At 38.3% G+C, this 16,005-nt stretch overlaps 1 protein-coding gene across 3 annotated transcripts in view; it reads left to right on the forward strand.

Moving 5' to 3' along the window:
- Positions 1–1,761: 1,761 nt before the first annotated feature.
- Positions 1,762–16,005, forward strand: part of RUFY2 (RUN and FYVE domain containing 2) — a 32,176-nt gene continuing 17,932 nt past the window's right edge. The window contains exons 1-8 of one of the 3 annotated variants that reach the window (XM_087824388.1): positions 1,762–1,852; positions 3,542–3,715; positions 7,133–7,250; positions 9,564–9,665; positions 11,659–11,782; positions 11,977–12,038; positions 12,779–12,844; positions 14,679–14,748. In XM_087824388.1, the coding sequence (XP_087680514.1) occupies positions 1,849–1,852; positions 3,542–3,715; positions 7,133–7,250; positions 9,564–9,665; positions 11,659–11,782; positions 11,977–12,038; positions 12,779–12,844; positions 14,679–14,748 (720 nt within the window). In that variant the 5' untranslated portion in view covers positions 1,762–1,848. Of the gene's footprint in view, positions 1,853–3,495; positions 3,716–7,132; positions 7,251–9,563; positions 9,666–11,658; positions 11,783–11,976; positions 12,039–12,778; positions 12,845–14,678; positions 14,749–16,005 lie in introns of those variants that run through there. The other 2 variants (XM_087824386.1, XM_016198388.2) reach the window with 2 other exon arrangements.

The raw sequence follows: 16,005 nt of genomic DNA on the forward strand, positions 1-16,005 counted from the left end.
ACACTAAAAACCTGAGATATATTTTGAGATTATGAAAATGGAGGCTACTTCTATACTAGTTCAAATTCTGGCTCTGTAACTCAATAGTTCTGTTACTTCGGGTAAGTTATTTAACCTTTCTGAGATTGGTTTCATCTGCAAAATGGAGATAATTCCTTCTAACTGGGGAGAGACCCTGGCCTAGGAACTGACCTGCACGAACATGCTCATTGACATGAGAGGGGGCATGGACGATCAATGGCAAAAGGATGGTGGGATAGTTGGCTGTAAATACATGGAAAAAGTGAAATTTGACCCTATATTATGCCATTAACTAAAATCAATTCTGGATGCAATAACAGGCCTAACTATGAAAGGCAAACCTATGTAACTTTTTTTTTTTTTTAATCCTCACCGGAGGATGTTTTTTTCCATTGCTTTTCAGAGAAGAGTGGAATAGAGAGAGAGAAAGTGAAACGATGTACATCAATTGGTTGCCTCTGGCACGTGGCCCGATGGGGGCTGGGGATTAAGCCTGCAACTGAGGCATGTGCCCCTGGCTGCAATCGAACCCGATATAGGTACAACCTGTAAACAACCCAACCTGGAAACTCCTCCTGGACTTGGGTTATGTTCAGCAAATGAAACAAGTAACAAGATTCGTACTGTTATTCCACTTGTGAAAAGTTTATAAACAAGCAAAAATAAATTGCGCCGTTACTGCCACTACTTTGAGTGACAATAACATCCAGAAAAGCAAGAAAAAGATTCTCATAAAAGAACAGTGTTTACCTCTAGGGGACTGAGTGAGGGTGCGTGCTGGCGTTTCCCAGGGAAGACGGTCTGTCCTCGGCTCGCTCAGCCGGGCAGTGGCCACCCAGCCCATCACTCGACAATGATTCGTTCAACTGCGTATATGTTTTACACATTCTACCCACGTATGATTACCTCACAATAAATAAGATTAAAAACCAAAAGCAGTAAAGAAGCATAATAGGACTTGATAATGGCCAAAGTGATGAGAAAACATCGCCCCATTTTCACGAAATGTATCGCTCTATTTCTAGCAACTGCTCATCTAATTAGGCAATAGCTCACTTTTCTCAAACGGATACAACTTAAACCGAGTGTCACCTGACCATAAGGTTTCTTCTTCCTGAAATGAAAAGACACCTTTATATGGACACCTGTTTCCTTTGACTGGTAAAATCGTTTCTCATTGCTTTTTTTCATCATTAAATTCCTCCGCCCCCCCCATTATAGTTGACAATATATTGGTGTCAGGTGTACGGCTCAGTGGCTAGACACCTGCATCGTTTACGAAATGATCCCTCTATTAGGCCACTATCCTCGTTGCTTTGTATAAACCAGTGTATTGGCTGGTCATGATTCGGGCTGTATAAAGTTTCAATAGGTTTCTGCTGACTTAATTGCTTCAGATTTTCTAAATTCTCTTGATCTCCTAGGGAAGCAGTCGCATTGGGTTAAACCCGGCAGGACCCTGCGGATGAAAACGTTGGCACGTGGCTCTCCCCCCCTTGGACGCGCACCCTCGCCGCTCCGGCGGTGAGACCGGGCCGGCCCTCGGGCTCCACGGACCCGAGGTCCCCGCACGCACCTTTCCTCCCCTCCCGCGCCGGCTGGACGCGGCGAGGCTTGGCGAAAGCGGGTTTCTCCCCCGCCGGCCGCAGGCTCCGCCGCCCCCGCCCCGCTCGCGGCGCCGCGGGACCGCCCGGGCGTCCTCCCGCCGCCGGGAGCGCTGTGGGCCGCCGGGGCCTGGCCGCTGACGCCGTGGCGGCCGCGGCGCGTCTGAAGGGAGCCGCCGGCGGGGCCCAGGCAGTCCCCACCCGAGACCGCGCCGCCGCCGCCATGGGTAAGCGGAGCCCCGAGCGCGGACGCCGGGCCTTGCGTCCCGGGCTGGAGGCCGCGGCCTGACGGCCAGTCCTGGTGGCGGTGGACGCCGAGGACCCCGGCCCGGGGCTGGGCGGGGACGACCGGGGACTCTGGGGGGCGCCCGGTCACCATGGCAACGCACGGCCACCCCTGGTTCCTTCCCGCCCCCGCTCTGGGGCCTTAGGGTCGAGGGCTCTGGGTCCGACGAGCTCCAGCGAGCGGGGCCGGGGCGGGCAGGGTGCGGCTCTCGGGCCGGGGGAACAGTCGGGTCCCGCGACGATTCCTCAGGCCGGGGGCAGGCGGAGGAGACGCGTCTCGGGTTTTGGCTCGAGAGCCCGACGCCGAGGGCGGGGCCGGGGCAGGGCCCCGGGTGAGCCGTCCGCGGGGGTCCTGGGGCGCCGCGACCCTTGGGACAGCCTTGCTGGGGGGAGGCGGGGAAGGGGCTGCAGGCCCGGGCGAGGTGCGGGGACTGGCCCTTGCTCGGCGTGTGGGCCGCGACCCGCAGGACCCACCTGCGAGCCCGGGCGGGGCGCGGGCGGGGTGCTAAACGCTGGTCTGCGGGGCGGCAGCCGCGAAAGCGCCCTTTGTCTGGTTGTCGCCTCGTACGTTACGGGTTGCGATGGGCACTGCTAAGAAAAGTGGAGAATTTCCATAGATTATGAAACATCAAGTGGTTTCGCCCCCGACAAAAAGAGGGAGTCATAGCCCTGCGCAGAGGGAAGACAAGGTGCGTGGAAATTTTCCAGCCGCTGGCTCGGCGCGGCGGGGGCGGCTGTGCGCGCTGACCCCACGCCTGGCCGGCAGCGGGGCGCGGATCGGGGCCCCTGCGCTTCTTGTTCAGGGAGGGAACCCCGACACTGCTTCCTCGGGGGAGGCAGCTGTCAGAGGTCAGGAAAGGCTTCACTGAGCGCTCCGTTTCCCGCACTTCATTTTGTCCAATCTGTGTTTGCTGAAAATATTCCTGCCCCTCACAACTGTGGGGAAGCATCTGGGTTTCTGAGTAAACTGAATAAAATTTGTGGGAAAGAAGAAATATTTTTGTGAATTGAAAGTATCAGTTGAAATCAGTTTTATCTGTTAACTTGGTCTTCCACGGAAAGAGCCTTAAGGTGAAAGTGGACCCTGTTTTTATTTCCTCTGGGACAAGGAAGGAATCATGCAACATAGAACGACAGTTGCAATGAAAAAACAAGGTAGAGAGTTAAAATGAAAGTTGAATGGTCTCCCCTGTATCCCCTTATTTGTTAGTGTGTTTTTAGTTACTTGTCATGGTTGTTATGAGTAATACTGGAATCTTAGAATTTTAACTACCTTTTATTTTGTTGCCAATATATTCTGAACTTTTTTTTTTTGGCCATGGTATTCATCTTTGGATGATGGCTCCTGCTATCCACCTTTTGGGTGAGACCCTTAAGCATGTTGTCTATTAGTCCAAACTTATCTCTACTGAAAGTCATGAAAAAAACAAACTCATTCTCCCTGAAGGGGTACTGTAAAAGTAAAGTGGATACCAGAGAAGTTAAGTAGGGGTGTAGGTTAGTTAGGAAGACTAATTTGTCAACCAAGGGAAAATAAGCCACTGTTAGTTTTATAGGGGAAGGGAAGGGTTTGTATGTTTTTCAGTGTCATGTCTTGCAAATGATGTTGGACTCCTTTCTTGTGCTTTCAGCTACAAAAGACCCCACAGCTGTAGAGAGAGCAAACTTGTTAAACATGGCTAAACTGAGCATCAAAGGGCTCATTGAATCTGCTCTCAGCTTTGGCCGGACTTTGGATTCTGACTATCCTCCCTTGCAGCAGTTCTTTGTTGTTATGGAGCATTGCTTGAAGCACGGTCTTAAAGGTATCATGAGATTTTAAAAAATTAATTAACTTCTAGATCAACCCCTTCCACCCTCATCTTAAATATCCTTGAAAATGTGATTTTTTTTTTTTTTTGAGGCCATAATTATTGTTACTTTACATTTTAAAATACTTGGTGGGTTGGTTTTGGGAGAAAATATCCTACTGCTTTATGTTTCGAAATGGGTGGTCTTAGAAAATGCTTACTTGTAAATGTTTGGTTAAAAAGCATATTTAATTTTAAAAATTTTCAACATACTCTGAATTGGTTTCCATTTTCTAGGACATTCATAGTGTTATTTTAAAAATGTTAAGTTTGGTGATTCTGATATGAATTCTTCTTCCTAGTTTGAGCTCTACTGAACAAATACATTAAAATAGTTGATCGTTGAAATGTAACCTCCTTAGCACATGGGAACATATCTAGAAAAACTGTCTTCAGAATTGGTTATCGTAGAAGTGTGAGTGCTCCCTGAAAATGATGATAATAGTGAATATTCTTCTATACAGTTCATACTAAATTATGTTATGTGCAAAATATTTGTATTAGATTTAGTTATTTAACATATGTTGTGCAATAACTATTCTTTTACTTATAATAGCTACTTATAATAACAGTTGTTGACAGTTTTGGTCTCTAATCCATGTAATCAGCAGCTGTGTAGAGGGCTATAAGAGAAAGAGTTGTTTACTAAGGTGACTATTATAAAGCAAAAGAAGCTTAGTTTCTTGTTTGTACTAGGAACCTGGGTAGGTTGAGAGAGCTTAGAAGTTCTGACTGTGGTACATGAAAGTGTGGGTTAATGTAAACAGCAAAAGAGGAGGTTTATCTAAACATGGTTCTAATAAAATGTATTTCAAACTGAGAAGGAGCCTTGGCACCAAAATTTGATTAGTTCTATGTGATGTTATTAATGTACTCATTTCTTTTTTAAAAAGTTTATTTACTTATTTTTATTGAGATATACTTGACATATAACATTATATTAATTTCAGGTATACAACATAATGATTTGATATTTGTATATCTTGTGAAATGATCATCACAAGCCTAGTAAACATCTATCACCACACATAATTTAAGTTTGTGGTTTTTTTCTTGTAATGAGAACTTTTAAGATTACTTTTAGCCCAGCTGGGCATGGCTCAGCGGTTTAGCGTCAACCTAGGATCCAGGCAATCAGGGTTCAGTTCCCAGTCAGGGCACGTGCCCGGGTTGTGGGCTCGGTCCCTGGTCAGAGGTGTGCAGGAGGCAGCCTGTCAATGACTCATCATTCATGTTTCTTTCTCTCTCCCTTTCCTCTCTCTGAAATCAATAAAGATATATTAAAAAAAAAAAGATTACTTTCTTAGCAACTTTCAAATATAATACAGTATTATTTATTTAAAAGTTTACATATTTTCCTCTTGTGTCTTATGTTGGCATACATCGAAGAGAAGATCAGAAGCAGCAAAAGTGGGGTAGATTGGCAGCTAAGAGCAACTCATCAGGAAACAGTCAAAAGGGTCTCCTATTAAAATGCAGCAACTTCTCATTTTTGATGTGGTTTTTCATATAAACTTCTTAAATGTGATCATCATCATATACTTCTGCAGACAGTGAATGTCTAATTATGGTAATTGTATACAGTACAGTATTATTAACTATAGTCATCATGCTGTACATTACATCCTCATAATTTATTTTATAATGGCAAGTTTGTACTTTTTGACCATCTTAATTTATTCCGCACCTACCTTACCCTCTGCCTCTGGCAATCACCAGTCTCTTCTCTGTATCTATGAGTTGTTGTTTTTTAAATATTCTACTTTTTAATTAAAGCCTTAAGACAATTTTTTAAAATTATGTAAATAGTAGAGAAATACACTCTTTGTACATGAATAAAATAACATAGAGGCACACAGAGCAAAAACATAGTTTCCCTTCATTCTCTTCTGTAAAGGGAATCCTTGTCATTCTTCTACTTCTTTTCTGTGTTTTTTTCTTTTACTCTAAATAGAGTTCTGCTGTAAGTGCTACTCTGTAACTCCCCCCCCCTTAAAAAAACACACAAACTTGATGGTATGCATGGTTTGGAGATCTGTCCATGTACATAGGTGTTCTTATCGCATTTACAATGGTTGTATAATATTTCATAGTATATGTGTACCATAACTTTAAAAAAAATAGTATTTACTTATTTTAATCCTCCCCTGAGGATGCTTTTTCCATTGCTTTTCAGAGAGAATGGAAGGGAGAGACAGAGACAGAGAGAGAGAGAGGAACATGGATGTGAGAGAGACACATTGATTGGTTGCCTCCCGCCCCGACCAGGGCTGGGGATGGAACCTGCATCCGAGGTATGTACCCTTGGCCAGAATCAAACCGGGACCCTTCAGTCCACAGTATGACAGGTCTAACCACGGAGCCAAGCAGGCTCGGGCTATACCATAGCTTTTTAACTACTCTCCTCTTAATGTACACTTAGACTGTTTCGAATTTTTTACAATTAAAATTGTGCTGTAAGAACATCTTTGGGCAGATATGTTTGTGCACATGTGCTAGGATCTCTTTAGGATTCCTAGGTGTAGAATTACCAGGTCAAAACAGGCAACTGGTATCTATGAACACTTCACTAATTTATCAAACAACAGTGAATGTGTTTGTTTCCCCACATTTTTGCCTACTCTTGATATTTTCAGTCTTTTTGAAAAGTTCCTTTTTAAAAAAATAACAGTAACTTACATTTTAATTTTCCCCCCAACCTTCTGAAATGGAACTTTCCAAAACGTGGCCAATATAATTAAATTTTAAACTCTTTTCTGAATTTATTTTCCTTTACTTCACAAAATATCACGAGGCATGTCCTAACAGTCACAGGTTCATTTTGATGAATCATTTTAAAGCTACTTAGTGCTGATTGACTTTTCTTCCCCAAGGAAAAGTTGCCTATCTTCATGATTTTTCCAGGGGTGGTGCATATGATAGGCACACTGGATCTGCAGGAGAGCTGGTCAGTCTCAAGAAAGAAACAGTGATTTCATGGTTTTCTATAACCCAAATCTCAGAAGAAAATAAATGGAAAAGTAAAGCCACAATTTTCCATGTTTAAAATTAAAATAACTTTTTATTTGTCCTTGGTTAATTTAATAAACTGATAAAAATCAGCCTTCTAGGGTGGCCATTTTGTTACTGGTAAAGAATGAGCCCAGCTGTTTTTTTACTATAATTACGTGCCTGCATATTTCTGATAAGGACAGATATCAGGATCCTGATTAACAGGCTTTTCTTGATCAGCAAGGCTGTGTAGTAATAAAAGCGGCAAGGTCTCTGAATAATTGAATGTTGTTAGAAATGTTGAAACTAAATATTTAAAAGGAGGTTACTACAGTTATATACATATGTTGAAGTCATATGCATTATATTTTCTTTTTTCAGTAAGAAAATCATTTTTGAGTTACAACAAAACTATCTGGGGTCCTTTGGAACTGGTGGAGAAGCTGTACCCGGAAGCAGAGGAAATAGGGGCCAGTGTCCGGGATTTACCTGGTCTTAAGTAAGGAATCTATTTCTTGTTCATCCCTAACCACAGAAGTATATTTACTGTTCCTTAAAAGTATCTCACATTCTAGTTTATCTTCTCTCAGCCTTAAGTAGCCTTCTTTCATTCTCTCCTAATAAAATTCTGTTCATTCTTTAAGTTCAGCTCAAATTTCATTTCTTTCATGTTTTTTTTCCTAGCCCCTTCAGTAAGAATTAACTGCTTTTTTTTTTTTATACTCTTATTACTATAGTCATTCCTTTATTATATCACTTCAATTCTGCATTGTAAGGCAGGAAATTGCAAGTCCTTTTACAGTAGGATGTATCAATTATGCATTTCTGTTTCCTGAGTGTTAAGCTATTTTGCAGTGTAGGCAGCCAGTAACAGTTTGTTGGAGACTGATTTAGGCTAAATCCAGGTAAAGGCTCAGGAGGTTTGAGTTCTCAGATAAGCCATTTATATAACATAAGACATGTGCAAATTACTTTCTTCCTCTGACAATTAGGACCTACAGTGTCCCCTGTCTATTTCACTGGACAAATGTATATAAAATGTCCTAAAAGCTGAACATTCTAGCTAATGACTCACGAGTGTCGAAAATTTTTTGCAGGTATAAAGTGTCATTAAGACTACGGTCTACACTCATCAGGGTATGAGTAAGATGCAAGAGCTCCCTTTAGTTTGTCTTAATTCTTGTGAATGAGATAACTTTTTTTGTGCTTAGCATTTCCTGTCAGATCATCCATTTGCTTTCTTCTAGACAGGTTTACAATTGAAGGTTTGTATGTTGTAGGGAATGCGAAAGTGTTTTCTGGCTCTCACAACATCTATGTTTGCAAGTTGTACTTAATCGAGTGATAAAAGTAAGCAGCTACTATTGATTAAGCACTGTTTTTAGGGTAATAAGATAATTATTTTGCATGAATTATCTCATTTAGTGCTTAAATCAGTCTTACAAGGTAGAGATGATTATTATCATTATAATTGTATAGATGTAAAAAATAAAGGTTAGAGAAAATATAATTAATAAGTAGCAGAGCCAGGATTCAAACCAAGTTTCTGGAGTTAAATAGCAAGTGATATTACACTTGATGTCTCTTATTTTTATTCATGTAAAACTTTTTTTGTAGTTTACTGTTTTATTTGACTTTTCAATTACAGTTTACATTCAATATTTTGTATTAGTTTCAGATGTACAGCATAGTGACACTTGATATTTTTTATAATGGTAGATTAGGTGTAGTGATTTTTAACAATGACGGGGAAAAGGGAATTTCAACTTTTTTTTTAATCCTCACTTGATATGTTTATTGATTTTTTAGAGAGAGGAAGGGAGAGAGAGAGAAAGAGAGAGAGAGAAAAACATTGATGTGAGAAAGAAGCATTTATTGGTTACCTCTCCTACATGCCCCAACTGGGGATTAAACCTGAAACCAGGAATCGAACCCAAGACCTTTGGGTGTACAGGATGATGCTCCAACCAGCTGAGCCACACTGGCCAGGACAGGAATTTCAACTCTTAAAAAGGGAAATATAAGATTTGGTTTCATTTGAACATGAAAACACGTGTTCATATTGTTTTTAAAAAGCCAAAATCTACAAAAGTAAAAAATGTTTTCTGAAGAATAGTATTCATTAAAATGCTAAACCATAAGAAACTGTAGCTGTTAGAAGTGAAGATTAAGTTTCCTGTTATACTATCTGCCAAAATGTTCTCTGAATAAGAAAACATAAAGTGTAAATGATATCTTTCTCTTTAATAAATCATACATATTCTGTAAAACTTGCTTTTATTTTACTAAATGATAGAACTTGGATAAGAGAGACATGAGATTTAATATTTAAGGACAATTGGATAAAAGAAACATTTGAAAAAATAGCAAGAAGCCTGGTGATTTCTAATTAATTTCCAGCTTGGTACCTTCTTAGCTTTGTTATGATTTTTTTACATTTGGGTACAATGTCAGTTATTTTTTGAAGGCATTATACTGCTGTATTGATGCATTTCACATATTTACTGTATAGAAGATTTCCTCTGACAGAAGATTTCTTGTAGAAATATTCTCACCTTTTAGAGAGTCCTTTCTTTCAAGGCATAAAATGGTACCTAGACGTCCTACAGGTGCAGATTTACTTTAGAGACTTAAATAGCTCACAGGGATTGATGTGCATGCTCAAAGAGCTGGCTTAAAACTATAGTTATGAGGACAAAACCATAACAAATTGCCTTTTTTTCCTGTATTAACGTGTACCTCAACAGAAATAGAACAAGTCTATTTTCTTTGGGCTGGGACTATTTTCTTACCAATTGGTTTTACTTTTTAGGACCCCTCTGGGTCGAGCAAGAGCATGGCTTCGATTAGCCCTCATGCAGAAAAAAATGGCTGATTACCTTCGTTGCTTAATTATTCAAAGGGATCTCTTGAGGTTAGTATGTTTATTTTATTTTATTTATATCCTGTCTTCCAAAAAGCATTGAAGATGTAGTTAAAAAAGGATTCATAAAATACAGTAAGATGCCATAAAATAAAAGGAGCAGCAAAATGAGTGAGAAAATCCTGGTGGAGACCTAACATTGATTAGTAACTAAACTATAACATGAATCTTGCAAGCTTTTTAATCCGCTGGTAAGGGGGAAATGTATATTTCTAAGTTTCATTTTTTTAAGCCTAATATACATATTTTTTCTAAATTACAGTTAATTCTATGAATAAAAATACATAATGGGATTTGGGGCTTTAATTCAAGGGGTCTCTTTTAGATCTTGACTATCCAAACTATTGCTTTGACTATTGTGGGCCTTTTTTAAAGTATCAGTTTAAATTGAAGGCCAAATGGTTAAGAGAGACTTTCAAAGCCAGGTAATCAGTTCTCAAAGGGAGTGGGCTCATGGTAGCCCCTCCATTCACCCTTGATCTTTATTTTTATTATTATTTATTTATTTTTTGTTAATCCTCACCCTCACCTGAGGATATTTTTCCTTTTTTTTAAAATTTTTAAATTTTTTATTTTTTAAAATATATCTTTATTGATTTTAGAGAAAGGAAAGGAGAGAGAGAGAGAGATAGAAACATCAATGATGAGAGAGTCATTGATCGGCTGCAGCCCGCAACCCCGGCATGTGCCCTGACCGGGAATCGAACCCTGATCACCTGAATCCCAGGTCGACCCGCAACCTCTGAGCCATGCCCAGCCGGGCCCCTTTTTTTTTTTTTTTTTTTTTAGAGAGAGTGGAAGGGAGGGAGGGGACAGGAAGAGAGGGGGAGAGAGAGAGAGGGAAAAACATGGATGTGAAAGAGACACATGGATTGGTTGTCTCCCGCACACACCCCTACAGGCCCAGATCGAGCCTGCCACCCAGGGACATGCCTTTGACCAGGAAGAGAACCTGAGACCCTTCGGTGCTCGGGCCGGACTCTAACAGACTGAGCTACACCAGCCACGGCTGCCCTTGTTCTTTTAGAGTGCCTTTCTGATGTTCTGGAGAATTTTGTAGTTTTTGGTTTTACTTGTGACTCCAGTTGTATGTGTTGGTTTTCCTATTGTTTAAATGAGATTAACCATACTTTAAGCACCTGCAATTTCTCAGTAATTTTCTGAAGTGATTAAATACTATACTTGGGACTTCCTTTTTTAAAAACATTTTAAAATTGATTTTAGAGAGAGGAAGGGGGAGAGAGAGAGAAACATTGATTGGTTGCATTTCCCACATGTCCTGACCAGGGATCTAATCTGCCACCTTTTGGTGCACGGGACTGAGCCACACTGGCTGGGGCTACATGGGACTACTTGAGGAAGGCATGAGACAGTCATAACTAGTTCTTTGAATATAAATTGTCAAATAGTAGTATTTTAACTGTCCAGTTACTTTCAATTGAACTGGTCTTTTAATTGAACATTTTTTTAAGAATACAGATATCCATAGGTATCTTTTATTGGTTATCTATTAAAAATATTTGCGATACACATATCAAATGCACTGACTTGAACATGGGTTTTGAAATGTTTCATATGTTCATTTCCTCACCTTAGTCTTTATCCCAAGGGTCTTAAATCCTAGTATTGAAAATTGAACTCTAATAAAAAGCGTTGTAATCATATCAGCAATAATCACTGTGTCTTCTGAGAGTCATAAGCATTCCAGGCCTCAGTGATGCCTTTTTCTTTTGATCTCGTTGCTTCTCTTCTTTCTGATTCAAAATTTCTTTTTCAACTTTATCTCCTTCAGTCTCTTTCTTTTATGTTTTCTGTATAGACATTTAAATTTCAAAAATTTTAAATTATTCACATATAGAAAGGCTAATTTGAAGATACCTAGTATTTATTGGTTCCATGTTTGTAATAAGGTAACTGAGATTTTAAAATCTAGTTTTTGAAATAAATTTGTGATTTAAGGTTTTTATTATTTTGATTTTCACAGTGAATTCTATGAGTATCATGCACTAATGATGGAAGAAGAAGGAGCAGTAATTGTTGGGCTACTGGTTGGCCTGAATGTGATAGATGCTAATCTGTGCGTAAAGGGAGAGGATTTAGACTCTCAAGTAAGTGGAAGTGACTGGTACCAAGTGCAGTGTTCGCAGTTTGCACTGTTCCTTTTTGATCCAGGTATTACCCTAAGTTGTAAACAGTGCTGTTAAACAGTAAAGAAAAATTAAGAATGAAATTCAGTTGCATGTTAAAGGTACTTCTGATATTTCTCCCCTTTAAATGGAAATAACTTTATTTATAAATTCAGGTTGGAGTGATTGATTTTTCCATGTATTTAAAGAATGAAGATGATATTGGAAATAAAGAAAGGTACGATTTTCATAAGTTACTTCACATGTATTTTTTTATGTAGCTCTTTATAAATATGATGTCCATCTATTTATAATGTGGTTTTTTTTTTCTTTGTTTGTGTGTAGTTCCTGCTTTGTTTAGTTTTCATTTCCATTTAAAAGCTTTACAAAGCAAAAACCACTTGGAGGGAGGCTTTAGTATGATGTATGACTTTGGTTATACCTGTAGTTCCTGAGACCCATTTTAATAGTTAGCTGTGTTTTGTGGAAAAGGGGATGAAAGCTTATTATTCACAAACTTACATATGTTGGTTTACTGCAAGATTTAATTGTGTTTAAATTTAAAATATACTTATTCCAACTACAAAAGAAAGGATAATTATGTAATGTGATAGAGGTGCTAATTACGGCTACAATGGCAGTCATATCACAATATATAAGTGTATCGAATTAACATGTTGTACACCTTAAATTTACACAATGTTATATGTCAGTATATTTCAATAAAAAAAAATCACATGGATGCAAAAGTTTTAAAAATACTAATGGTACTGTTAAGTCTAGTATTAGCAAGTAATTTAATAAAGATTATAGTTATTCAGTACACTGCTTGCTGCTACATGATTATAAAGGTTCTTGAATTTTATTTTAAAGGTAAAATAATGTTTTATCATTATGGTAACAATAATTTTAGACATTTATTTTGGCATTCAGCAAATACCTTTCCAATGAACACACAACTACTTTTCCCCCCTCTAGGAATGTTCAAATTGCTGCCATATTAGACCAGAAGAATTACGTTGAAGAACTAAATAGACAACTGAAGTAAGTATTATGGATACTTGGAACACTTAGCACACTCATGCCTGTGTCTTAGGTTCCTCAGTTAAGCCAGCTTAACCCTATTCCTTCTGCATAGCTTTGAGAAGAGGTTGAGGAGACAGAGAAAATCGGAATTAAGGATACAGAGAATTATTGGAGATAATTCTGACGATGCCTCCATAGATACTTTATGCAAATAAACAAGAATAACCATATATATTTTTTTATTTTTAAATTGATTTGAGAGAGCAAGAGAGAGAGAAACATTGATTTGTTGTTCCACTTACTTATACATTCACTGGTTGCTTCTTGTATGTGCTCTGACTGGGGATTGAAACCACAACCGTGGCATTTTGGGACAGTGCTCTAACCAACTGAGCTACCCGACCAGGGCTTGCATGTGTTTTCTTATATTTCTCACCTTCCCCCAGATCTTTACACATAAGGTAGCATACTTTTTTTTTATACTATGCTGTACTTTGTTTTTGCTCAATAGTTTATCTTAGAGTCTATTCCATTTGGTCAAAATGAGCTTTCCCAGTCTTTTAAATTATGTGAGTGTTAACCAGTTACTGCACTACTACTGCCTTACTTTTGTATATTTTATGTATTAAAAACATTTCATCGTTTTTCTAATTAGAAAATAGTTCTTGTACATTTAGAATATTTCAGAAGTATAGAAAGCAGATTAAAAAATAGAACCTGTTATCCCTCACTCAGAGAAAACTGCTGTTGAGGGTTTATTGTTTTCAACAGAGCTTTTATTATTATTTCTTTATTCTCATTTAAAGGTAGGGCAAATATTATTGTCTGATTTTATAGGTAAGGAAACTAAAGCTCAGAAAGGTTTTACAAGGTGACACAATTAGAAAGTAGGAAATCAGGGACTATAACCTTGGTCTTTTATCTTTTGGTCTGTACTTGTTATATCTCATCATCAGGATACCCTGGTGCTGTTTGTTAAAATCGCAAGTTGTTTACCTAAGAATGATTATATTTAAAAAATGATTTACTATGAATGAAAAACCATTTTTCTTGTTTCACAGATAAATTAAAATGTCAATACTTGTTTCTGAGGCTGGTATAAAATTTGTTGAATCTGTTATAGATTTTTACTGTAATGTATACAGCATATTACATTTTATTAGAGAGAGTTTGAGGTGGTAAAATCAAGCAGGCCTTGAAAATCAGACTCAGTAAAATATACAGTAATGTCCAGTCTTGATTGATTAAAACAAAAATATAAAAAACAAAGTGTGTTCACCTGACTTTTGACTATATCCTTGAAAGGTGGGGTGTTTACTTAGCTTCTGGCTGACTGGGTACCTGATATTAGGTATGTCATATTCATATTTCTCAACAATGGGTGACTTTGGAGGTCTTTAAGTTATTATGAAAGTGGAGAGGGGAAACAGAATGGGGCTTCTGTAGATGAACACTGTTTATAAGCTTCAGTAAGCCACTTAATTATAAAATGGACATTTAAAGTTCATCCTTTAAAAAATAATTTTAAATTTAGTTTTAACAATATTTAGTAATCTTGTGTGGAATTTCCATTCCTAAATATTATAAGTTAAATGTAAAAGGGACTCTAAGAAGACAAAAAATAATGAGCAGCATCAAATGAAATTTTAATAGAAATATTGATTCTTTTGCTACAGTCTTTATTGTTCTTCTAGCTAAAACAAGTTATCCATCTTAGTGAAATTTCCCACACTCAAAAATTCAGACAGGGCAGTTAGTGCATGTTGTTCAACATGAGTCCAGGATAACGTACTTTTTCTTGCCTTTGTGAGTTTGTGTGATTTTGAATGAGTTTTTTCTTTATTAATTTCAGCAGCACAGTCAGCAGTCTCCATTCAAGAGTTGATTCATTAGAAAAGTCAAATACTAAGCTGATTGAAGAGGTATTGTCATCCAGCCATGGATAATTTCACAGACCTAGTATTTGTAATCCTTTTTCATTTTCAGTATGATTGTATTAAGCGCACACATATTTTCATTATTATGATGGAATACTTGTAACACAGTTGTAATTGAGAAGTTTGAGAGAAACCACACGTATCAGGTGAATCTGAACTGTTTCGAGATACTCAGCTTCTGGAAATGAGCCTCAGAGATGAAACTCATACATACTCTTACATAAATAAGCTGTTACTCATTTTTAAATCTGGGTTACCCGAATTTAGATAGCAGAATCACCTATAGTTAGAATTTCCTGCTAACATGATACTCTCCCTCTTGTTCAACTATTGAGATTACTTTTCTTTTCAAGCATGATCACATCCACCCTTTCTCCACCCTCCCATGTGTTAAATTCATCCCATATGCTCTGCTTTCCTCCATTGTCAAAGTGGCTATCTGGTAGTCTGAGAACCAGAAATTTATCTTAGCTCTCTTTTTAATACTGTTTTTTAATCTAACTTGAAAAAAGTCTATCAATACATAGATGTATTGCTTTCTATTTTCAGAATTATTTAGGGTAAAGGAAAAAATCTGTTATTTTCTTAGTGCTATTTTTCATATTAATTAAAATTCTTCTTTTAAAACTTGCCAAATTTTTTCAAGCCAGGGAACACGATTGTTTGTATGGCTGCAGTTAAGTATGCACCTTCATTTTGATAATTTGGGATCATTAGATATAGCTCCTCACTGGTTTGTGCCTCCTCTTGGCCTTAGGAATACTGTGAATAAAGTTCAAGTTGTATCCTTGATAAACTATTCAGAAATTTACTGGCAAGCCAGCATTGGGGAGTGGTCTCTGCTGTCCTTTCCCAGAATCCTTTTTATTCTGGGCCTCAGAACCAAGCCACTTAGTCATTCATGTTTAACTCTGATGAGGAGAGCTGACTCTTATTGGCAATGGTCACTCAGTGTGCCATGTTTCACAGGGTATCCTGTTCGGTTATCATGAATGTCATTTTCAGTGATAGCAAAACTTTATTTCCTTAAAGATGTTTCTATCTTTGCACAAGTCTTTACAGTTTTAGTGTTTAACACATAATTCTTTATATACTTAGGCACTTTGTATTCAGGACATATTGTAAACCAGATAAGCATAGTATATATTTTAATATGTCTTTACTGATTTCAGAGAGGAAAGGAAAGGGAGAGAAAGAGAGATAGAAACATCAATGATGAGAGAGTCATTGATTGGCTGCCTC

The sequence above is a fragment of the Miniopterus natalensis genome, chromosome 14 (assembly GCF_054644295.1).
Source record: "Miniopterus natalensis isolate mMinNat1 chromosome 14, mMinNat1.hap1, whole genome shotgun sequence".
NCBI classification, from domain to species: Eukaryota; Metazoa; Chordata; class Mammalia; order Chiroptera; family Miniopteridae; genus Miniopterus; species Miniopterus natalensis.